This window comes from Athene cunicularia, assembly GCF_003259725.1.
Source record: "Athene cunicularia isolate RWA chromosome 15 unlocalized genomic scaffold, athCun1 chr15_part1, whole genome shotgun sequence".
Taxonomy (NCBI): domain Eukaryota; kingdom Metazoa; phylum Chordata; class Aves; order Strigiformes; family Strigidae; genus Athene; species Athene cunicularia.
This window is the reverse complement of record NW_020799121.1, coordinates 12,672,301-12,695,662: the sequence shown is the minus strand read 5'-3', so window position 1 is coordinate 12,695,662 and position 23,362 is coordinate 12,672,301. Positions and strand designations below refer to the sequence as shown.

Sequence of the window (23,362 nt, the reverse complement as noted above, 5' to 3'; positions counted from 1 at the left end):
CCCCCCCCGGGTCCAGCTCTGGGGGCACCAACAGCAGAAGGACACGGACCTGCTGGAGCGGGGCCAGAGGAGGACACAGAGATGCTGGGGGGGCTGGAGCCCCCCCTGTGAGGACAGGCTGAGAGAGCTGGGGGGTTCAGCTGGAGAAGAGAAGCTCCGGGGAGACCTTAGAGCGGCCCCCCAGGGCTGAAAGGGGGGAGGGACTCTTTATTGGGGGGTGTAGGGATAGGACAAGGGGTGATGGTTTTAAACTGAAAGAGTGGAGATTTAGATTCTTCCCTGTGAGGGGGGTGAGGCCCTGGCACAGGTTGCCCAGAGCAGCTGTGGCTGCCCCCTCCCTGGCAGGGTTCAGGCCAGGTTGGATGGGGCTTTGGGCAACCTGGGCTAGTGGAAGGTGGCCCTGCCCAGGGCAGGGGGGTGGGACTAGATGATCTTTTAGGTGCCTTCCAACCCAAACCATTCTATGATTCTATGACACACTGAGTGCCCCCACAGAGCTATATCGATTCAAGACCCAGCAAGAAATGACTGACCTCACCTGTCGAGACACTGCTTCCCTCCCTGTGCAACAACAACAACAAAAAATAATCAAGTCTTAAAGCATTTTTTAATCAAAATGCTAGAGGAAACCAAGCTTATTATTTGAAAAGTGAAAAGGAGGAGACAGATCAAGCTCAGGAAACAGAGTGCAATTGGGAAGAATTCTCTTTTTAACAGATCAGAGATGCCCATCAGGACAGTGCTGAAGGCATCTGTGGTCCAGTTTGCTTTCTTTTTTCTATCTGGCAGAAGGGGAGATGCAAAAGTCTCCTGCTCAGCCCAAGAAGTCCCTGTCCTGCACTCATTCCCACACACTGGGCTTTCAAGCCATGCCTCACAGCTGGCTGCCCCCGGTGGGGACTGGCCAGGGAAGACAGGTCAGATACAGCATCCCACCGGTCACCTTATTCCATCCAGGCTGGACAGAATGCGAAACAAGCCCAGTGGAGGTGAGGCTCCGGGCAATACAACGCTCCTCCATCCCCCCTGCCATCGCCTGCTGTGGGTGCGTGGTCCCTTCTCAGCCACAGAGCAAAGCAAGCCAGCAGTCTGGAAGAACTGCCGGGCAGGAGATGGTCTCACAAAGAAGTGTCTCTGGTGTGAAGAGAGAAGCGAGTGGTATGAGAGAATTAGGGAGGACTTGAGAGTAGGTTTTCTCCCTCCACGCAGCATGCATCACACTCATCAGAGCCTTCTTTTCCAGAATCAGAAGGTAACCCCACAGCCTCAGCAGGCAAGGCATGCACTAAAGTCAATCAGAAATAATGGGAACAGGTTTTTTTATACGGATGCAGGTACCACCTGATTTCAGTAATATCAGTAGTTAACAAGACTATTATTTCTCTAGAGCACGTAACGCTTTGGATTAAAAGAAAAACAACAAGGAAACCACACATGCACAAATGTACACATGCAGACTGAGTTCAGAAGTACCCGTCATTGTTGTGTTGATTTAATTATAACATTTCCCACTGCGTTGTGCAGAAAGATCATCTGTGAAGAGTCTAGCAGGGTGCAAACATTTAAATCACTTGCCTTTCAACTCACCACCTCAACAACTCAAGACACTGGCTGAATCCATGAGGTGCTGATTTGTAAATGATTTGCCTGCGGATTGTGGTGTTCAACAGTCTGACAAAAGGAAGTGTAAATGACCATGAGACAAGCCAGAACAGAGAGGACACTAGCTGAATTTAAAAAGGTTTTGTCTATAGTTATCGGTTTGTTTTTCAACACGAAGTAAAAATAGTACATGTAACAAAAACTCGATGCAAAAAAAACCTAAAACAAGTCAAAATAAGCCTACCCCTAAATCCTGCCCTAAACCCCTTAACTATCCATATAAAGTAACTGTTCAGATACCCATCGACTATGTACCCAGTGACAACATCCCAAAGCATTTTATAAGGCACTCTCACAGTTTCCTGGCAGCAGATAAAGGATGCCTGGTTTTTCCTGTGTAACACTTTCCTTGATAGTCACAAAAGATCCCATAACCTTGTCAGTACAGTTCTGGTTGTCTGAATGTATCTGATCAAAGGCAACCTGCAGTTATATCTGCTTGCTTCCCTACCCTCCCTCGCTCAGAAAAGCCTGTGGTCACATCCAGTCGTGCTAACTGCAGCCTGCCTACCCTTGGAAAGACAAAGCTCTACCTGCAGGCCCCAACGGGCAGTAGCCTTTCGGATGAACTTTCTCATCCGAGTGCTTCAGCGAAGCAAAAGTTCTGCGAAAGAGCTTTCTAAAACCACTTCCGCTTCATTGTGCAACAATTTGGGCGAATTTAGTCTAAGATGCAATGACTTAGACTAAGCTTCCGTTACCGGGATGGGAACACACTTTGCCATAGTATATAATCAATAACCCATACACAGTTAACACACTTGTTTGACAGGGAAAGGATCATAGCCCACATACACCATCAGGAAGCAAGTGGGAGCAGAACATTATGCAGTGCCAGTCCAATTAAACTTAAATTCTATGGAAAAGGAGTAAAAAAGCATACAAATATTACAGCCAAGTAGACTAATAGCCCACAATTTTAGTCTGTGTCTCAGGCTGTCAAAGCACTGAGTAACTGTCCAATTAGTCATCAGAAAAAATGGCTGTTGCACTCAGTAAGACTGAGAACGTTTCAACACCATCCCCCAGAGTTACTCCCTCCGTGCTCAGTAGCCTTTCTACATCTCACAATCCATCCATCACTTAACTCAGATGTGTTCTTCTTTCAAGCCATTCTCTAATTTTAGTTTGCACCACTAAGTACTATTCCCCCCCTTGGGCCAAGTTTGGATTCCACTCTTGGTTTCCCAAGAAACAAATTTACAGGAGCTGGGAACAGAGGATCCAAGAGAAAAATGCCAAGGAGGGGCTGGCTCACAAGAGCATCTCTGGAGTTTGAGCGCCTGGTCCGCCATCAGGTACACAGTGCATCAATGCCTCCAGCTGCTTTTGGTCATCAGTTGAAACTCCAAAACTAGGATCAGCATATAAGCCTGGTCAGTCATGTTGTGGCCCACATCTTTCCAACCTAAACATCCTCATACATCGCTGTCTGCAGCACACATGCTATGGCACTTTTCCCACTCAGGAATGGCTTCCATTGCAGGGGAAGGCTACACATCTTCTCTGGATACCCAAAGCTTTTGCTTTCACTGTTGACTCACTCAACTTTGCCTTGCCTTAAAGACTTTCTTGATTTTTATGCATCTTAACCACTTTGAAAAACACTATTTGCCATCAGCGTAAAAGAATGGAAAGGCTTTTGAAAGGCGGACAATGAGCTGGCTCCACTCTCTGCGAAGCCTCAATCAAGAGGAAAACGGCAGGCAATCTTTCATGAAATACAAAAGAAACGTTTCTAAGGGACCACAGTTTAATCTATGCCAAACACCTCTGAACAAATGAAAATGAAGCATGTGACTCTTCCAGTTAACAGACACAATGGAGTTGTTATTCTGCCCCCATGTTTTGTAGCATACACTAAATTAACCCATGTCAGTGAAACGCCAAGGGAGTTCATTGCTGAGAGCCACTTGTAATACAGTCTGTAACAGGTAAAAACTTCCATCTGTGGGTGAAGTAAAACCAGAGGAGCTCTGAGAAAGCAACCTGCGACTACTGAGAGAGCGACGCTCACTATTCTTCACTGCTCTGTTAGTGTTTTCCACATTAGCACTCAAGAGCACGCTATGATTGAAGAGAGTTATAAGATGACTTACACTAGCAACAGGCACTTCAAAGAAGCCTTGCATATAGAAAGGACAGACGTAGAGGTCATGTAGGAGGATTTATTGCATACAGAAAGCAGGCGGCATCCTTCACACAGCCTTTCTTTGGCCTTTGCCAGAGAACAGCCATAGCTCTGCACTTTTTTTGAGATGGGAATGCTTCTTTAAAACATTCTTTAGGTTTTCCAAACCTGGCCATAGATCCCCTCTCTTGTGGCAAGGCTCAGAAACTGTATCAGTTGTGTTATAGATTTTCTGCAAAGAACAAATTACTGCCAGAACAGCTACCACCTGCCCTATCTCCACTTAGTTACTTCTGGGACACAAACAATACCTCCTTAAAAGCATTGATCTAAGAATGATGCATCAAAGCAGCACGTTTACTCACAACTGAGAGCTGTCACTGACCCATGGTGGGTCATAGCACAGTGGGGTGGGGAGCCCTGAACACTGCAGCCGTGGGGACAGAGATGTATGGCCACACAGAGACCCCCCAGCCCTGTCACAAGGCAGGTAGAAACTAGGGACACTCCAGGGAGTGGTTTTCTGGAAGCACTTAGGACTCAGAAATGAAGCCTCTTTCTCTGAGTAGCCCTTCAGGATTTTGTTGACAATAAAGAAAACTGGCAGTTTTTGAAAACAATTTGGCAAAAGTTTAATAGGCAAATCCTTATCTTAAAAAAAAAAAAGAGAATGGAAGATACTGCCTACACAGAACATGAAACCATTTCAGTGGCTACATGTGGTTTGGATTCATACATGCCATGATTATAAGTGACAGAATAACACAATTTTTTCTGAACTGACCCACAGCTCTGCAAAAGAGTAATCAGATATCTCTTCCACAGACATGTCTTGGGTTATGATAAATTGCACATACCTCACCTTTGTGTTTCAATTCAGAAACAATATTAAGGACTTGACAGTGAACTTTGCAAAACTATAAATGCTCACCAACATCGTGGATAAATCGCTCAATTTTCGACTGCATCCCCCAGTATCTGAACTCGACTTTACACAGTTTATATGCACACATGATGGGGTATTTCCCAGGGTTGTTCTTGTACTCTTGAATCCAGTCTTCTGAGAGAGGGCCTCTTTTAGTCTTCGCTGATTTATACAGCTTTGGATCCTCCTCAGCTTTGTATTCATGTGGAGGAATAGGATCTTTAACAATATCAATAGGATCTATAGAAAGAGAATGGAAACAGTGAGACATTTCCTTTTCCTGAACAAAAGAAGAAAATACCATTTTTCAGGAGTTATTTCTGTTTTCATAAGTACCAGAAGCATTACAGCAATTTAATTTCTTTTTACTTACAGTTAAACAGCTGATATTTAAATTGTTTATACATTGCTGCTGGGCAGTGATCATCTCTGCCAGAGGAACTAGTACGCACAGTTCCAGCAAACAGAGGCTTTGCTCCAAATAGATGTTTTTGCCCACAGTTGACTGCAGATCCACAGCACTCTGGCAGATCTGCACACTCCGTCTTTCCAGCTCCAAAAAAAGATCTTTTGCACGTTTCAGCCTTCAGCTTTTCTAATACCACTCTGGGCTACAGCCTTGTCTCATCTGAGACAGTTAAATGCACCTGCCCTGTCTTAGCACTGGTATGGAAAAGCCACAACCCACTGAACAGCTTATCTGTGGAGTCCCTCAAGTGAGGTTACGGTAACTCCTCATGTGGTATTGGCAGACCAGATGTACTATGGAAAGAAGGTTTAACTTAGGTCTTAATTAACACTTCAAGAACGGAGAAGTGAAAACTGCAACGGGAGCAGAGTGAATGAACATATTTTAAAGATCTGCAACCCCCATCCCAGACCTCAGCAGAAGCATCTGAAGTTTGGATTGAGGGGCAAGATCACACTTCCCAAGAAATGACAGCTCTTCTGACACTTCTCAATGAGGCAGCAACTTAAGCCGATTTGCTCACTACTGAAAGCCAGACCAGACAGGCTTAGGAATGAGGACAGTCAAACTGAAATTCAAACCAAAAGAAGTTTAAGCCACATAACACTCAAGTAAAATTGCAGGGGGTTACTGCCATGTCCTGCATGTCAACAGTGCTCAAGGAGCCAGAGCAACCACCAAACGTCCTTTCTCAGAGGTCCCGCTGTGGCCAGCGCAGCACGGGCTGCCAGAAGCCAGCCCGAGCTCAACACTTCTCCAGTCCCATCAGCTTCAGAGCAAGGGATGCTTCAGTCCCGTGGGGCTGTAACTGCCAGCACTCCTGCCACACAGCTGGGACTCCAGAAAAATGCCATGGGCACAGACCTGGATGGACTGCAAGACAGGAATTGCTACGACACTTGACATTCTCTGCCTTGTTTAAGATGTTCCCTTTTGCCTTGTTCTCATTAAATCCTTACATATATAAGGTTCATTAACCCGACCTTCCAAAGAGAGCTGTGAAGCTTAAGTGTTAACCTGCACGAGGGCAGGACTAAAAGGAGAGGCAGCAAAAATGAAATACACCTTCATGTTTCAGAAGCGCAGATTTTCATATACGCGAAGGAGCTGTGCAATTATACAGCAGTATTTTCCTCTTCTGTGGTTATTTCTACTTATTACCCCTAAAATCATTAAATGTTTTACTCCCCTCAGGAGCTGCACCCAGCGGTAAGACAGGAAAGCATCAGCTTCAATTTACAGACACGGGATTCAAATTATTTCCATGTGATTTACATCAAGCCTAGAAAAAAAACAACTCGGGTGTCCTCACTCTACTTGATGTAACCCTACACAGCAGCCTGAACCAACAGGGGGGCAGGTGTGTGGTTGGGGGGGATGGACAGGCAGATGGGACATACCGAGAAAAAAAAAAAAAAAAAAGCAGAATAAAAGAATAAATAAATAAATTTTTTAAAAAGCTATTCACCTAGAATGGTTTGTCTTTTTTCTGTAGGAGAAAGGTTGAACACGTTGACATGCTCTCCTGGGTCAGTTTTGTAGTACGTCTCAATATCAATAGAGAACTTCTCCACAAAAGGACACGTATACCTGAAGGCGAGAACAATGCAGCTTAGAGTAAATCCTGCTCAGCTTGACAAGGGAAGAAAATGCTTTCCTAAGATGTTTAAAACCAGCCTCAAATCCAAGCCAGTCTTCACTCATGTTTTACTTCAGATATGCTTAAAATACCAACTGTACAGATTTAAAGAGATTTTCTTTAATAACTTCTTAAGACAGGAGCTCACCTTGGACATATGGCTTCACTGGAATAGCTCTGGTTTAGTAAAACCCCAAGCCCACAGCAAAGGGGTGTGCTCCCCATGAGCTGTTACATGGATTACAGGTCAGAGGATACCAACACACCCCGGGCAGTGACTGGGGACTGGGCACCCACACTGACCAAAAAACAACTTCCCAGCTGGCAACAAGCAAGTAGAAAGCCCGAGGGGACCACCAAGTCCTCTCACTTTGTAGAGACACTGACAAAAGCCTGCAACTTAATTTGACAATGTCTCATCCAGGATACTATTATCAGGACAGGCTGTATTTAAAGGAGCAGTTTGCAGCACGGAGATAACTTTCGGGCCCACTATACTAATCACTTATGTTATGACACAGATCCTAAATACAAGGACACCCTGGAAATGCACCTCTACCAGGAGAAAAGCAGAGTCTTGCCTGGAATCTACGGCAGAATAAAATACAGACTAGTTCTGGGCAGCACCAGGTTTCCTGGCCAACTGATTGACTCACAGGCATTTCAAGAGGATAAATAAAAACAGACTGGAAGTGGACTTCAATCACTTGAAAGTCAGACAGCTCCATAATATTTAGGCACAAGCAACTCCCATACACAGATGGTGACTCCCCACCTTTCCCCAGACTAATGTAGAGACCAGCTAAAACAGAACTATGAAACTTTTCTAGATTTTTGCTAAAAATCAAAATATCCATTGAAGCCTTTTTATTACGATGACAGCAATATCAGACTTACAAACCTGGGAAAAAAGCAAATGCTCTAAACCAGAGTAACTACCATAGAGGCTCTTTACTCCAGGGTATCTGGAGTCTTCCCAGACAAAAATCAGCTGAAACAAGGAGGTCCCAGAGGGTTCCACAGAACCTCTGGCTCTCTTCCCTCCTCAGGGTGAAGACCACAGGATGTAGGTTTGTTATTTTCTAGCTAAACGACAGTAAGACAATTCCCAGAAAAGAAGCACCAAATTTATTTATTTATTAAGATTTTTCTCTCCCCACACTTTTCTCCCTTAGAACAAATGAGTCCTGTCTTACTTCAGGGTGTTCAACATGACAAATGTCCCATTACCATGCACATTTATAACTTCACTGAGCCAGCGGATACCTGCAATGCTAAGCAGAACTAAAATAGACTAAATAAAAAACATTCAAGATTTCCCACACTTTGACAGACAAAACAGCTCACAGTTTAGAGAAAGCAGGCACAAATTCTCAAGGACATACGCAGTCAGTCCAGACAACACTTGTGCTCCTGAGATAACTGCAGGACTTGAGCCCAGTTTCTCAAACGGATATTACTGGAGATGGAAGAGATGTCACTGCTACGCAGAGTGACATCAAATGCTTTCTCTAGAATAGGGAAACAGCTCTGGACATTTTGCTACGTTTTACCTTGTCCTGGTATAAGGATATGCATTCCATGATTCCTCTTCGACTCGCAGAGCTGCCTTGGGCAATATTGACCGAAACCAGCTGGGTATGTGCATACCAATGTGGTACACTTTGTGAGTATACTGCCCGTTGCCTCCCGGTCCATCCATGTATGGTCTGTTCTCCAGGATCTCTACTCCGCTGCCTTCCCCACATGTCTCCTCTCTGCTTTTTTTCTGAAAGGGAAAATATATCACAGATGATCATTCCAGTGCATTGTACATACCAAGGTCTCAAAGCACATTTGGGAATGGTTTCTCGGACTCCTTTTGAGCAGAGCTTCGTACAGACAGCAGAACTGTAGCAGCACCCTGGCAGTAAGATTACCAAAATGAGAGATTATAAAGGAAAAATTTAAAGACTCATCTGGCCAGCACAGGAACAGAGATTTCATTTATAATGGACTCTGTAAAAATCTGGATTTGGACATTAAGAGACAGTTTGAATGGAGACCTAATGACACATCCATTCCTGTTCCTGTAACAGGTTACACACTGCCCTTGCTGGGAGTGCCCTAAACCTCAGCTCCAGCTGCGAGCCACCTAACAGCACAAAAATCTTTTGCAGATGACACAGCGAAGGGGAGCGTGTCCGACTCGGCACATTCTTGTGGTGGTGTATCAGCATGAAGAATCATACACACACTCGGCGCAACATCACAGTACTAAAGGCTATTTTATGACCTAAAACCACAGGATTTGGGGGCTTGTTGCTTGTGGTCTGGCATAGCAGCAATTCTCCAAGAACAGCTTGGAGACTATACTCCGCTAATTAAGATATTTAGAAGAAACAACCCAAGTTTGCCAGAATGCACACAGCACCCCCTGGCAGCCTCCGTATTTTGGCTTATTTGTAGTATTGTTCCTCATTGAGAAACCTGGCAAAAATTCCTTCAATAAAAAAAAATACTTATTTCAGTGTTTCTAAGAAGACCTAGAGGCAAACCAAATACTTATTAATTTCTAACACATCTCAGCAGATTGGATGAGGTATAACCTTCATCATCTCCAAACAACAGATTCATATTGTCAGTACTTTGAGTTTCTTGTTTGTATTTGAGAGCACAAAACTTTGAAAATTAAGAAAAAAAGAAAAAAGGAATTTTTTTAGAAGAATCAACTGTGAAATATAACACAATAACAGCTCATTTCTGGCATACAAACAATTCAAAGGATAACATGGTTTAACAGAAAATGATTAATAAGATGCAAGAGATCAGCTTGTCATCTTTTGAGGACAGGATGACAAGTCAATACAGAAGTATTTAGAAGTAAATAGCCCTGTTTTTAAAGAATTCTCAAGCAATTTTAAATTTAAACAGCTGTAACTGACAAATCTAAATAACTGACATTCCAAATAGTCATTTTTTTCCCACCCCACAAACTGCAATAGTCCTGCAAAAGAAAAGCACTTTTTTTTTTTTTACAGTTTATTTCTAACATTTAGCTGGCAGTTCATTAAAACACACATCCTCTTAAAACAAATTACTGTCTTTCCATTCTTATATAAGCACTGACCAAGTTCTGTACAAACATTTATGACAATAACATTAAATAATCTTGATGACCCAAAAATCTGGTTAATTCAAAGGTCTCAGAAAAGGCAGTAACCCAGCAGGCATAGAGAATGTGTCAGACAGAATAACGGCACAGCATCTGCTCTGAACAGTTGATACAAATTACGGAGATCTAGACTTTTATTATATAGCAGAAGCACGTGGAAATCATAAGCAGACGAAAGATGGGTTCTCTTCATGCCAAGTTATCGCGTGTAGAATCGTACATCAGCTGCATTTAAAGCTCCATTCTAGACTGCACAGTTACCAGCAATTCCAATCAACTCTGCAAGTCCTCACTGGGGACCAAAAGATATTTAGGAGTTTTTCAACTTCAAAAGAAATCCACGGCACCAAGTGGACTCAGCATCTCCCAGGACTGTGCCAAGCCCAGACGTACACAGAACTAGGTCTCCGGATTTACAAACACTTGTACTGAATTAGAAAACCAAAGCATTGAAGATTTATTTTGTTTTAATAGCTGTGGTTGATATGAAAATGGATAAACACACCCTGGAGGCTTGCTTTCTCAGAATGCGATTTCATACTCTACCTTCCAGAGCTACGACTGAGGTATGCCTTATGCCTTGCCTTCCTCTTATAGCTCTGCAACTTTTGAAGCTCTTCAGAGCGCCGCGCAAGGGACCAGCTGCTTCCATAACCGTAAGTCTGAAGATTCAAGAGCCTGTGCTGCCGATTCTGACCTCAGCTCCCATCAGACATCAGCGATACCCAGGGAGCTCTCCTGCAACGTGTGGTTCCTTTTATTCAAGGCCCCCCGCACCCCACTCAGCAATACAATGTCATCCTTGCTTAATACAATTCCCAAAACACTGTTTTCTTCTGTTGTGTTTCCTGATAGCTCAAAGCAGGAGGTTTCTCCTCAACTTGGTCCATCTGAAAAGGCTAAAGACAAGCATTCAAAGCAAAGCCAGGTTCCGATGGTCTCCTGAACTGCAACTTCTCTCGGAGAGAAAGATTCAAGCCTCTGCCCTCAGCCCCCAAACAGAAATCTTCTGACCCATGCCCTCATCAGTATTATCAATCTTTGGGGATGAAACATCCCTAGTCTCTGCACAGGTTTCAATTGAGGAATCTATCTTTTCTTGTGTTAGGGAAAAAAAAAAAAAGGTTTATATCTGAAGCAGTTCACAAAACCAAACACCAATTCTTTCATATCTATGGGGGCTGATCCAGGCTTAGGAGGACCTCTGCTCAAACGTTTCTAGTTTGAAGCCCAGCAGCTGTGATAGCCCAGACACATACAGCTAACACTAACATTCTCCACTTTCCCCCATTTAGCCAGTTTTGACAAAAATCTCTCTGCATAAAGATGAGCTGCCTGGTTTTCATCCTACAGCTAGAACCCTGGTGAACCTGCAAGATCGGCCAATTTTTGCTTTACATGAATACTTCCACAAGCAGCTTTTCCACACGACCTGGTAATGCTAACACTCAGCTTCTCAGACAGAGCTGTCTGATCAGGGGAGATGTGTCGGGTGGCACGGTGTTATGGTCCCAACACTGCGAGGGCAGAAAGAAGGGAAAAACCCAAATTAACTGAGACTCTTTGTGGAAGTCAGTTCACATCCCACTTCTGATTTCTGGTTCTTTTATTCACTTCTACCCACCCTCAGGAGGCCTCAAACCCTATTCTGAGAAGAGGGCATGCTTCGCCCTTCAGCCTTTCCAGTTGACCAACTCCAGCCCACAGCCTCTTTCACCTGGTTGCAAGCCTTAAGCAAATTTTGGCCCTACACATTCCTCTTGCTTGTCATTTATCTACATGATATGACAAGGGACAGCAAGAACATTTTTAGATCAATGTGAAACAAAAGCTGTACCTCTGCATGACAAAAAGTAAAAAAAAAAAAAAAAAAAAAAAAAAAAAAAAAGATCAGAACTTCAAAGTTTATATCCCAAACTATTTTCTGAGCCAGGACTTTTGAGTGAGGCCAATTTATACTCAAAGCACAACATAACTTATTGCTGGGAAGGACAGTACAATCAAAGAAAAATTCCACATGATAAACCCACACAAAGCTGCTTCCCAGCCCTGTGTGCTCTCATACTTACCACTTAGCTTGCCAAGAAGGCAACAAGGTCAGGAAGAACCGAAAAAGTCAGGTTAGAAGGTGAACAGTACAATAACTAACCAGTCATGAACACAAAGAAGAGATAGGTTTCTTAGACAATTAAAATAAAGACACCAGCCACACGCACTTGAGAGACCAGGATGATACTCTACGCGTAAGTGGCACTGTGAAAGTACACCACTTATGGAAGTGAAGAGCAATTTGCTTTTCAACCATAAAGCCTCTTCATGTCTATTGTGACTCAGCTACAGCACAGAGAGGGCTTGTTATAAGGAAGCGGTCTGTAAACAACAATTAAAAAATAACCATTGATTAGGGAAGCGTTTGGCTTGAAAACTGTCTGGCAAGCCCTCTCCAAAGTGTATCTGTCTGCTGGGGGTGGCAGATGTGCAGGCATTTTAGGGTCAGTCTTGAAGGTTTCAGCCTCATAGAACCACACCCCTAGGAGAAGTAGAGACTTTAGCAGATTACCTGTGTTATTACTACTTGCTACTATCTTAAATATCCGAGGAATGGTCCTCAAAAAAATGAAAGACTAGCTAAAAGCCTTTATATGCAAGTTATCTAAGCCGTAATCACAGTAAACCGTCTTATATTGTATTACAACAGGAAATCCAGTCATCTCTTTAGAAGTCTCCCTCTTCTGATGATGACACTCCATGTTCTGCACAGCCCCATCAATAGCTTTCCAGGACAGATGGTGACACAGATCCCTTCTAGCTAAAGTAATAGCATTAAATTACTCATAACAGGGAACCTAGAGAAGCAGATGCACCATGATTAGCAAGAATGCCAGTTACTTAAAGGCTTCTATTAAAATAAATCTCTTGGCACAGCAGCATAGCATGGGACACAGCACATGACCTCACCATAACAATCACAGATTAATAATTCCCATGAATGTCATCTAAACATCGGGCTAGCCTAACCCCATTTATCATCTGCCCTTCACAACAGGAGACAAACGGCTGTAAACAAAGCCTTCCACTGACAGACAGGCTGATCAGTTCTCAGATCTTCCATCCCCTTTCCCAGTCAGAAACGTGCCTCACTACCAGCTAACAACAGGGAGCACATCTTGCAAAGCCTTCATCCAGCAAACTTCACCTGGCACAGCCGAGTGGGACCAGGGGACTAAATGCAACTTGTATATTTTTCTAGTGGGGTAAAGGAACTATGGTTCATGGCAACAGAAACCCCCACAACTTGAGGAGCCTCACTACAGCTGGAGGAAGAGTGTTCACAGAACAAGAATGCATAATGCTGGATAAAACAGCTAAGGTACGTCTTAAGGTATCAGCTGGAGATACACAGAAGCCAGGCTGTGGAAAGTAAACTTGCCTTGTAGCATTTTGCTTTTGGTGAATTAAAAGAAAAAGCAACCCCACCAACCAACGCGGTGTGGCTCAGAACAACACCGAGAAGATTATGACCCTAAACCAACTGAGCCCTTCTCCTTGTGTTGCAGCCCTGGTGTAAAGCTCAGGCTGCACGTGGGCTCGGGTGCAGACACAGAGAATCTCTGCAAAGCCTTCAGCAGCGCTGCAGATAGCTCAGGGGTTTAGTTTCTCCTAAAGTGTTTTGTTTTGTTTTTTTAATTGTAACTTACTACTTTGAGCCCTGCCATGGTACTGCAGAGAACAGTAAAGACAGGGTAGGTTGCACAGTGACAGTAGTCAATCCAGGCATTGTTCTAGCTTTTAAAAATAGATTATGGCTATAATCTTACCTTGTTTACCCCTGATTATTGTTGACAGTACAACTCCTCAATCTAAATAAGTTAGATAGTGATTACCAAGGGTTGACATGTTTTAGCATCACGATGAAGTTTCTTGGGGCATTACAGCAATGTATTTACACAGTACAAGTGATGGCCAGTACTTTGATGACCTGTGAGAGTTTTGATTTGAAATTATTCGAATTACGAAGACTGACAGCACTATGCTTGGCAGACCTATTATCCATGAATAGTGAAGACACAAATCACTGTCTGGAAACAATAACCTGAAGATTTTTTGTTTTTTTCTCCTCCAGCTCCCATTTGGCAACAGGGTATTTTGATCGTCCAGACAAATTCTTCAGGGAGAATCCATTAAAATAACACTCAAGTTTGGGGATTTTTTTATCCCATTTAGACCCAGATATGGATAGAAGAAGTTTACAGCTGGTTGACGGTTTCAGTTAACGACGACAGCAAAAGGCATCTATGTAACCACCGAACAAGAACATGACAGCAAATATCCCCAGAGGATCCTGCTAACATACTTGCTCATACTGTTGTGGCAAGGGAGACTGAGAAAACATTGTCTATGGCCAATTACTATTATTTTATTGTTTTGGATGCTAAGGCTACCACAAACGCCAATTAAGTCCCCAGGAGCACACTATCCTTTGGGAACAAGAGAAAACCTAAATTTGCCTCACGCAATCCACCAGACAACAAAAATGCCTGTAGCTGCTTGGGATGGATGACTCCAGCCATCATTAGATAGGTTTGATTATTGAAATCAGGTCTTAAAAGCTTTTTTTTTTTTTCCCCTGTGCAGTTTTAGAAAGGAAATACAAAGGTACCCAAGATATAAAGGGCTGAGTAACGAAATTGAGGCTGGGAGAGGAGTAAACCAATCTTCAATCTCTTCCATACAGTAAGAGAAAAATATTCCCAACAATCTCCAGTTGGACATTATTTTGACTGACAGAGATTTCACTCTGCTAATTGATTTTCCAAAATGCTGCCTTCTTCCCATGACTAACCGCCTTCCTTGATGTGCTCGAGGCAGCTGCCTACAAGCCATCATCATCTCCTACCCGCAGGCACTGTGCAAGAGCAGAAGCTGCATGTACTAAGGTACGAGTTAGACTGCGACCAGTGCGTTGCACATGATGGTCTTTTACAGAAATGCTGGGAGAGGTTACAAGCAATGCAGCCTGTTAGCCTCAGCCACGGATCTGGGCTTATTGTGGCGATACTGGCATTCAAACACCACAAATAAACCAGCACGACAACAGATGCACAGTTTCAGCCATAGCTGCTGCAAGCCAGAATTAAACAGCACCTAAAACCAGAAAGCCAGCGATAGAGATACTGGAAAATACCAAAAGGTCCTGAAACGAATGCATGGTTTATTCTTAACATATTTTCCCAGCACAGGATTTCTGTACATGGATAACATGTAGGGTGACGATGTGCATGCACATGGGTGTCTCCGTTCTATCTTCAGCTGTCTCTTGCTGCGGTATGACTCAGCTCTGTGTTCTGTTAACCACTTCTTTCTGAGCATTTGAACTGACATCTAATTCATTACGAGCAATCTGCTTTCACCACTGACAACTTTCTGCCTGCTGATACAGATATGTGATAGACCAGGCACGACTCATGGTCAGTACTTACTGCAGGTGATCAAAAATCAGGTCTTTTGACTACGAAACTAAAATGCAGGTTTACACTAAAAGCAAAGTAGAGTCACTCTCCCCAAGCTGGTTTTTGTTGGTTTTTTCCTTTTCAAAATGTGTGTGTCAAAGACCCAAAACACTCAGTTAAAATAATATCACCATAATCAGGGTGATAACTAAGCAAAAAGCTTTTCTCAGTGTGAAAGAAGGGAGCAGAAGAGATGATACCCTTCCACTCCTACGGAAGACAAGAAGAACTTCTGATCAGATCAAAACCAACATAATTTTATCAGTGCATATCATGTTCTAAGAGCAAACAGGAAGTTACATGAATTAAATTAAAAATAAAAATCACCCTTACTGTTATTAATGCAGTAGAGTGCTGAAGTAGAACAGCACACACACAACTTCTTGCTGTCCAAGGCTTTTGTGCCACGGTCAGAACAGCCAAGTCCTCTCGCATTAATGATGATGGAGTCAACAAGAGAGCACTGCAGAGCTGGTGGCAGGGCTATGCCTACCACCCAGATCTTTCAAGCCTCATGTCAGCATCCTAACCGTGATGTGTCAGTCTTCATTGGGCTTGAGTAGGGACCTCTACCAAAATACAGCAAAACAGTCCTCAAACAAGAGAAGGAAGCTTCTCTACTCCTGTTCTGCAGGAGTTGAGCCCAGTCTTAATGATTATATTGGAAAGACAATATTAAAGGTAAGCAGAAGCTAGGAAAGTTACCCCAGGGATAGGTTTACTAGATCTTACTAGATCTGACTGCACACAGTTAAATTGGCACCACCTTAGTGGGAAACCGAGTCCAACTGCAATGGGATTTTGGACTCTCTCCAGTAACACTCTTCCTGCCTTTTCAGAAGTTGTGGACACCACAGGACCATGTTTTTGTTTACACCATGTGCACCACACTATGAATACGCGTAACATTAAACTGCAACATCTGTTTCCATGGCAATGGGACTGCATCAGCAAACCACTGGGTTTAGTTTAGGCCATCTTCATTCAGGCTTCAGCGCTGCACACAAATCATTACTGTTAACAGCCCAAGTGATGTCACCAGTAACCATGGTGCCCACAGTTGAGGCTTCCGTGTGCCCTCTGTGCTCTAACATGCATCCTTCACGCGTGACAATTATTTTAATCCAATTAATGCCGTTAAAGAAAATTAACACATGAAGGGCCAGTCTCAATACTTATTTAGCAAAGGAAGGTTAGTTTGAATCAACAAGATAATGATCAGAACATGAGGGTTTACAATAGCACTTTGACTCCGAGCCTCACTGCACTGCACACACAGGAATGACCTGACACCCTGGGGAGAAGGGAAAGAAATCTGTTCCTCATCAATGGCTTTATTAATAAAAGAGCAGCTGTTTTAAACATCCTCCTTCTAGGTTTGATCAATGACTGGGCAATGTGCAGTGCTTCATTCCAGCTAGCCATAGCATTCCCCTTTCCCTAACACTGGTGCTTCACCAGCTGAACATAAAACCTGGCCTTAAGTGTTCCTACCATCCAGCCAAAAAAAAAAAACGAAAGGAGCCCTAAAATAAGAGAGAGAATAGTAAAGTGTGTGTGTGTAGGGAAATGAGAAGACTCCTCATCCTGACAGAAATGTAGTCATAATGCCATGAAAACTCTAGAGTGCCACTTTCCAGGCTGCTGTATCAGAGGCCAAAGAGAACAGCTCTGTCAACATGGAGACATTTCACAGAGAGCCAAGACTTTGCTGACCACGAGCACAGTCTCCTCCACCTCCACTCACTTTACAGATCAACGAACCACCTTCACATCCTTGCTCAACACTGGGTTTGGAAGCAATGCATCCTCCTGGCAGATGAGAAATCACAGCAGGGACTTGGTCTCAGCAGCAGTGCAGCTGTCCTCTGCAGCTGGGAGTTACGCTCAGAGCCATCAGGCCAGACAAGTACTTTTTTCCCTTCCGCCTCAAGATAGTCTGGTTTCACTGGGGATATCCAAACACACCAGTTTATTAAGTAGATCATTTTGAGAGTAACCATAAAATAGTTGGCATCTGTCTTCCCAGCCTAATGCTGCACAATTTCCAGGAGGATTCCCCTTTGGGTCCTTCCCAGCTCTGCAGGGAGTTGCCATCTTACCACCTCCCTGCTTGTAGCAGCGATATTATAAGGCTCTTCCCTCAAGTTTACCAAGCGAGAATTTGAACTATCACACAGAAATTGCTGGCCTTTCGTCCGTGATTCAATCACTGTGTAATCCTGCCTCTGAGAAGATGTTAAATACACAAGGAGAAAGAAGATATCACCCATGAAGGGTCTTCCTGTCAGAGAAAAGCACACGGGGGTTTGCTGTCTGACAGGAGGTTTGTCAGCATCCAGGAGATTCCGGGTCTGTTCCTGACACCCCTTCACCCTCCTGAGAGCTGTCTGAGGCGGGGGTCACAGCCCTTCGCACTGCACCCAGGCTCTGGGTTTCCAGCCCCAAACCCTGCAGACTGCCAGCCAGCAGAAGCAGGGCAAAGCTGAGCACGCAGAAGGCCCCGAAGAAGGGACCAGACTCACCCAAGCAGGTGCAGGTTACCTGAGCTGCATCTGCAGCACCATTGTTCTTGGCTGCTTCCCTTGTAATGTAAAACACATTCCTAAAAATACCCCTAACAGTTAAAGGCAGGACAGGTTGTCAGAATCAGACTCTCGCAAGACAGAGCAGAAATACGTGCAGCACCACTTTGTACAAATGTTGCATGCACTGCATTATTTAGAGTCAGGTCTAGATATTAATGAAGCTGTTTGTACAAAACCAGGATATTTTGGGGCCAATCAATTGTGTAGGACTATAAATAATTTACAGCATTAAGAGAATCGTTCTCATGGCCACTCATTAATCACTTTGCCTTACAAAGACACCCAGTCACACTCCTACGGAGCCAGGGCTGGATGTGCCAGAGGCACATGAATTAGGAATCACTTTATTATGGAGACACCTCAAACTTGTTTACTCCGTATGCTCCATCTTTCAAAATGTCTACTACTTAGTATTTCATCTTACCTTGAGTATTTCATTCCTTGTCTTTAAATGGATTTTTCACTGTATTATCTGTTTCACAGACACCGTCTGTAAGAACTACTATCCCTAGTTTAATGGGAGGTAAAGCAAGTTGCTCATTATTTATTGTGAGTCAGAGATGAAATTTCAACTCAGGGTGTTTTGGATCAATTCTCATCCTCTGACTACATCCCTCAGATTTTAGGAACCCTGTGCAATTATTCACTAACAATAGGCTGTATGCTAAAATACTGGAGGACCGGCTTAATGAAATCCCCACGGTTTTCCCAGTACTTAATTCATTACTTGCTTTCAGGTATTTGAAAAAGTGAGAACCTAATCTGGGTCAAGAATCAAGGTTTTGTCCACACATCAGAAATCTTCTTTCATAAGAATAAAAAAAAATAAAGACAGAAAAAGGATCTTTGACAGCCACAAGCTCAGTAGGCTTATCAGTGTTGCATTAAAACCAGTACAAATCTGAAGTTAAAAAAAATATTTGTGTGTTACAACCTTATCTCAGCTTCACTCAGTTTTGTTAGAGAAAGGGAGCGCATGAGAACTGTCAAGGCAACACAGTTCACTACTCTAAAATCTATCTTTTTTTCACCAGGTCTGGAATAACAGCCAGTTTAAGAACTGTTCCAGGATAAGGACTGCAAAACAAGAGAAAAAGTAAATGCAAAGATGTTTGTTATTTCTGTATGTTTTCTCAAAATGATACCCTGTATGGGTGTCGCTGTTACCTGTGCGAATTACACTGCAAGTATAGCTCTGAACGTACCTGTACCGCCCTTGTTCTCGAGGCTAAGCAACTGTGAGTGCCTTACTCTCCTCTTTCAGAAGGAAGCAAGCCCTCATGATCACAAAGAAAAAGTTATGAAGACCAGAGGAAGAAGAGAGAACAGAGAAGTCACAGGTTTTTAATGCTGCAGCACAGAAACTGGTGGAAAAGCTTCAAACCAGGCTTTTGCTTTTAGACTTGTGAATCTTCCAGGGTCTCTGGAACTGTCAGCAGTGTCACCTGCTTTTAAAATTAAAGCATGTATGTCTATCTGTCCAGATGGCCAAGGCATCTGCAAACGAAACAAAAATAATCAGCCATCCAGTTCTTCAGTGTCCAGAGATGAAGGGTTAGTTTGTTTTCCCCCACTCAATCAATCTTTCACCATCTGCTGAGCCTGCTGGCAATTGCCAAGTGTAGCTAACAGTTTAAGGGACACGACTTTTGCACCCAGATATAAGGACACAGCCTCAAGAATTACCACCACCAAGCACGTTTTTAAAGTCTATTCTCAAAGGTGCTACCTGAGAGCTACACAAACACAAAGGAGGAAATAGAACAGCACAGGGGTCTGGAGACTGAGAGGACGGACAAATCATTATCCTTTGGAAAGAAGGGAAGTGACTCAGGGTGTTCCATCAGCAGTCATGACAGGTAAGTACAGCACAATACAGATGCTTGGAAACACTCTGATATTTCAGGGAAGGCAATAAACGCAAAGCCCTGAGGGACTACAGAAGAGATGCTCATGTTAAAAGAAGAGAAGTGCCCTTGATTCCCAGGATCCTACCCTAGTTCAACAGACAGTGCTGAGCAGATGGGTCATCTTCAACAGATTGCCTCAAACAGGGGCCAGAGTCCTTCCCCACTCACGGACCTTCGAAGTGCTGAATGAAGAAGTATTAATGCTATTAGCTTATAAGGATGATGCAGCATCTTAAAATAAGTCTCATCCTCAAAAGATAATGACCAGGTCCAGAAAAATATTTTTAAAGTACACTATCTTTGGAGGAAGGTCACAAGTACTCAGAGAAAACAAGGACTTACTTACAGCAGAGAAAGTAAACTATGCACCCTGATGTAAAAATAAGATTTAATAACAAGAGGAATTCTCTTGTCTTATGTAAGGGTCAGAAGGGCAACGGTCTCTCGGAATCTCATGGCATATGGAACTGCAGTAATGAATGGTATTACAATGATAAATGGACTGACCTTTGGTTAATAACATACTGATCTTTCTGACAAACTCATTCAGATCTTGGAATACAAGCTTTTATGAGACAGAGACTTAACATTAAGGTGTGTGTTGTTTCTGTGGTGAGGGGGAGCCATACAAAAAGGTAGGTTACCTAAACACACAAGAAAAGGAAGCAAATGTTCCAGGAAAGGATAGCTGTTGAGACACAAATATGACGGACACTTAGAAGAGGAAGAATTAAGAGACCCTTTAATAAGATCTAGCTAACGTATAAACCAGAATGGTTCTATTCTTTGTGCCCAACAGGTTTCAAAGTCCTCACAGAGACAGAAATATTGCACGTGCCCTTGACGTGATGTGCAGAGTTAGAGGAGACATTCAGGATAGTCCTTGGTTCAGCATTTCTGCAGGAAGAAAGAAATCCCTAGAGATGGTTACAGATGTTCCCTCCTTCAACAGTTTGTGCTTCAGGAAGCTCATTTCAGCGCCCACCTCTAGCTGCTTTCTGCTTATGTTAGGATAGAAACCTGCAGCTTTCCCAGATCAAACTGCAGCTCTCCCAGTCCTACGGGCAGCTCTCAAGGTTGAGTTTATCTGAGATCTCTCAACCCTTGGAAGCTGGACAGGTTTTTAAATGTGTGTACAGATTTTAGGAAAAAAGTTACACTACAAAACTATTGTCTCGAAAAGAGGAAAGAGCTACAGAGAATGATTTCACAGTTTTGAAATATTTCGCCTGTTTTATGCGCCAGAATAAAACCAGGTCACAGAAGGAAAGAAAAATCACTGGTTCCAAGCTCAGATACAAAAATTAGTATGTTTTAATTGAGATAGCAAAACAGACAAAAGCTCAGCAATGATGCAAAAACCCCCTTGTGCATATGGAAAAGCTAAGACCTAACTGTTGTGTGGCTCCTGCAGCAAGGGCTCCCAACCCGAAGACACTGACAACACTGCGTGAGAGGTTTCCCATGAAAATATGGATATTGGTAGTCTAAAATTTAATAGAGAAAAACAATTCAGTTCCGATCTGCTAGGCTTCAAGCAAGTCAAGGGTACATTAAGCCCTTAGCTGTAATGTAAAATTAACTTATTTATGGAAGAATTTAAGTGCTACTTAAAGTACTGAAACCACTGTCTCTGTAGATAATATTTCAGAGGCTAACAGAAAGCAACACTTAAGAGACTCGTTGCCCCCCTTCCCTCACCCTCAATTTAAAAAAAAAAAAAAAAAATAATTAGAAAGCAAAGCAGCAGGCCAGTCACCTCAGTTTTCACAGCTTTCTACACCAGCCTGCAGAACTTTAAGAGGAATTACAGAGCAACATGGGCACGCACACAATGATTTATTGTATGTCTCACCTGCCTAGTGGCGCAGAGAACCAACAGGGATGCTGGATTATATAGTGCACAATTTTAATTCTCCCATCCAGTAAACAAGTACAGCCTGTACCAGTTTAATGGAAAGATCCTTTGCTGCTTGGGCGTGACGCCGCTTACATCAAATGTGATGGAAATTTTTGTTAAGATGAAGGGGGGGTCTGTTTGCCCATGAAAGGAGATGAAAAGACCTTCCACTGCAAAACAAAACCCAATACATAGGCACAGTTAAATTGAAAAGTGACTGCAGTACTAGAGCTTGAATCTGAACACCCCTGCCCACATGGCTTTGAGGCACTACTACCACAGGAAGGGTTCCCAGAGCAACGGCATGAGCCAGTTGCTTCATACCTCAGGTGAGAAGATCTTTTTGGGGAAAAAAAAAAACAAACCCACAAACTTTCCTTTGGAGAATGATGAAATCTAGGAAAATTATTCGATTGCTCTTAAAAGAGAAACTTTATACCAACTGGTTTGGAGTTTAAGGGAGATCTTCACTCATGAGGGTGAAGTTAAATGAGTGATCAACTTCAAGTACATGCTTAAATCTCTCTAAAACCCTTGAGGAATAATTGTGGCATCTCCTCTTACGCTGTTGGAAAACTGCTTCTTACGGGACCAAGCTGACTGGTGTCTCCAGCAATGATGACACCATACTGTACACAACAAATGTCTCTGAAATGAACCTTCTGCTTTTAAGAATTGCTCCTCTCCCCGGGAACTACTTTAAATCATTCTGTTCTACGTTTCAGCCACAGATTTCTAAGAAATGCCTCTACACTGCTGTTTTATTCAGCTTGTTCTCCTAAGGGGGTTCAACATACAGAACTTGCTTCTCCTGCAGCCTCCTTACGCATTTCAGAGGAAAAATAGAAAGACAGACATGAAGCACTTTTTCATTCTCTGAAAAGAATGGAAGTCATGCTCCCCACTGCTCTCTTCCCTGTGCCTGTTTCAAAGACAAAACCTCCACTTTTAAATCAAACTGATGAAAAAGGACATTTGATATCATAGTCTAGGAAAAGCTCCCATCGAAGTCAGCCAGGAACCTTTCCACAAATGTCAGGAAGAGTTGAAGCAGATTGCTACCAAACACCGAGAAACAGAATATAAACTCCACATTCTACCCTAAGTGGGTTTTCGGGGTTTATTATTCCATTTTTTTCAAATTTGAGCTGAGACTAGTATCTTCAATAGAAAGCACAGCTAACTTTTCCTCTTGTAGTACACATAACACAGTAAAGTCACATGCTGTTCATGCACCTCTCTGGCTCACTGGGATCTTGGGCTACATGCAGTGTTTCCAGCTTACCCCTAGGTAAGCGGACAGAGATCAGAGACCTGACATGCCACCAACTACTGCACCTGATCTAAGAGGAAACCTTACTTTGCTGCATATCAACGTCCTCGAAAATTAGAGCAGGTCTGAAGTAGGGCTGGATGGCAATTAGTAGTTTCTTAAGTAATTTCCTGGGCCAGTGAAGTTCCCCTTGCATGAAAC

At 43.1% G+C, this 23,362-nt stretch overlaps 1 protein-coding gene across 6 annotated transcripts in view; it reads right to left on the bottom strand.

Moving 5' to 3' along the window:
* The window catches only part of PITPNM2 (phosphatidylinositol transfer protein membrane associated 2), a 129,834-nt gene that overhangs the window by 46,735 nt on the left and 59,737 nt on the right, over nucleotides 1-23,362 (bottom strand). For all 6 annotated transcript variants that reach the window (XM_026859486.1, XM_026859483.1, XM_026859487.1 and 3 more), the window contains 3 exons: nucleotides 8,380-8,594; nucleotides 6,656-6,777; nucleotides 4,725-4,958 (listed from right to left, as the gene is read on the bottom strand). In XM_026859486.1, the coding sequence (XP_026715287.1) occupies nucleotides 4,725-4,958; nucleotides 6,656-6,777; nucleotides 8,380-8,528 (505 nt within the window). In that variant the 5' untranslated portion in view covers nucleotides 8,529-8,594. The remainder of the gene's footprint in view (nucleotides 1-4,724; nucleotides 4,959-6,655; nucleotides 6,778-8,379; nucleotides 8,595-23,362) is intronic.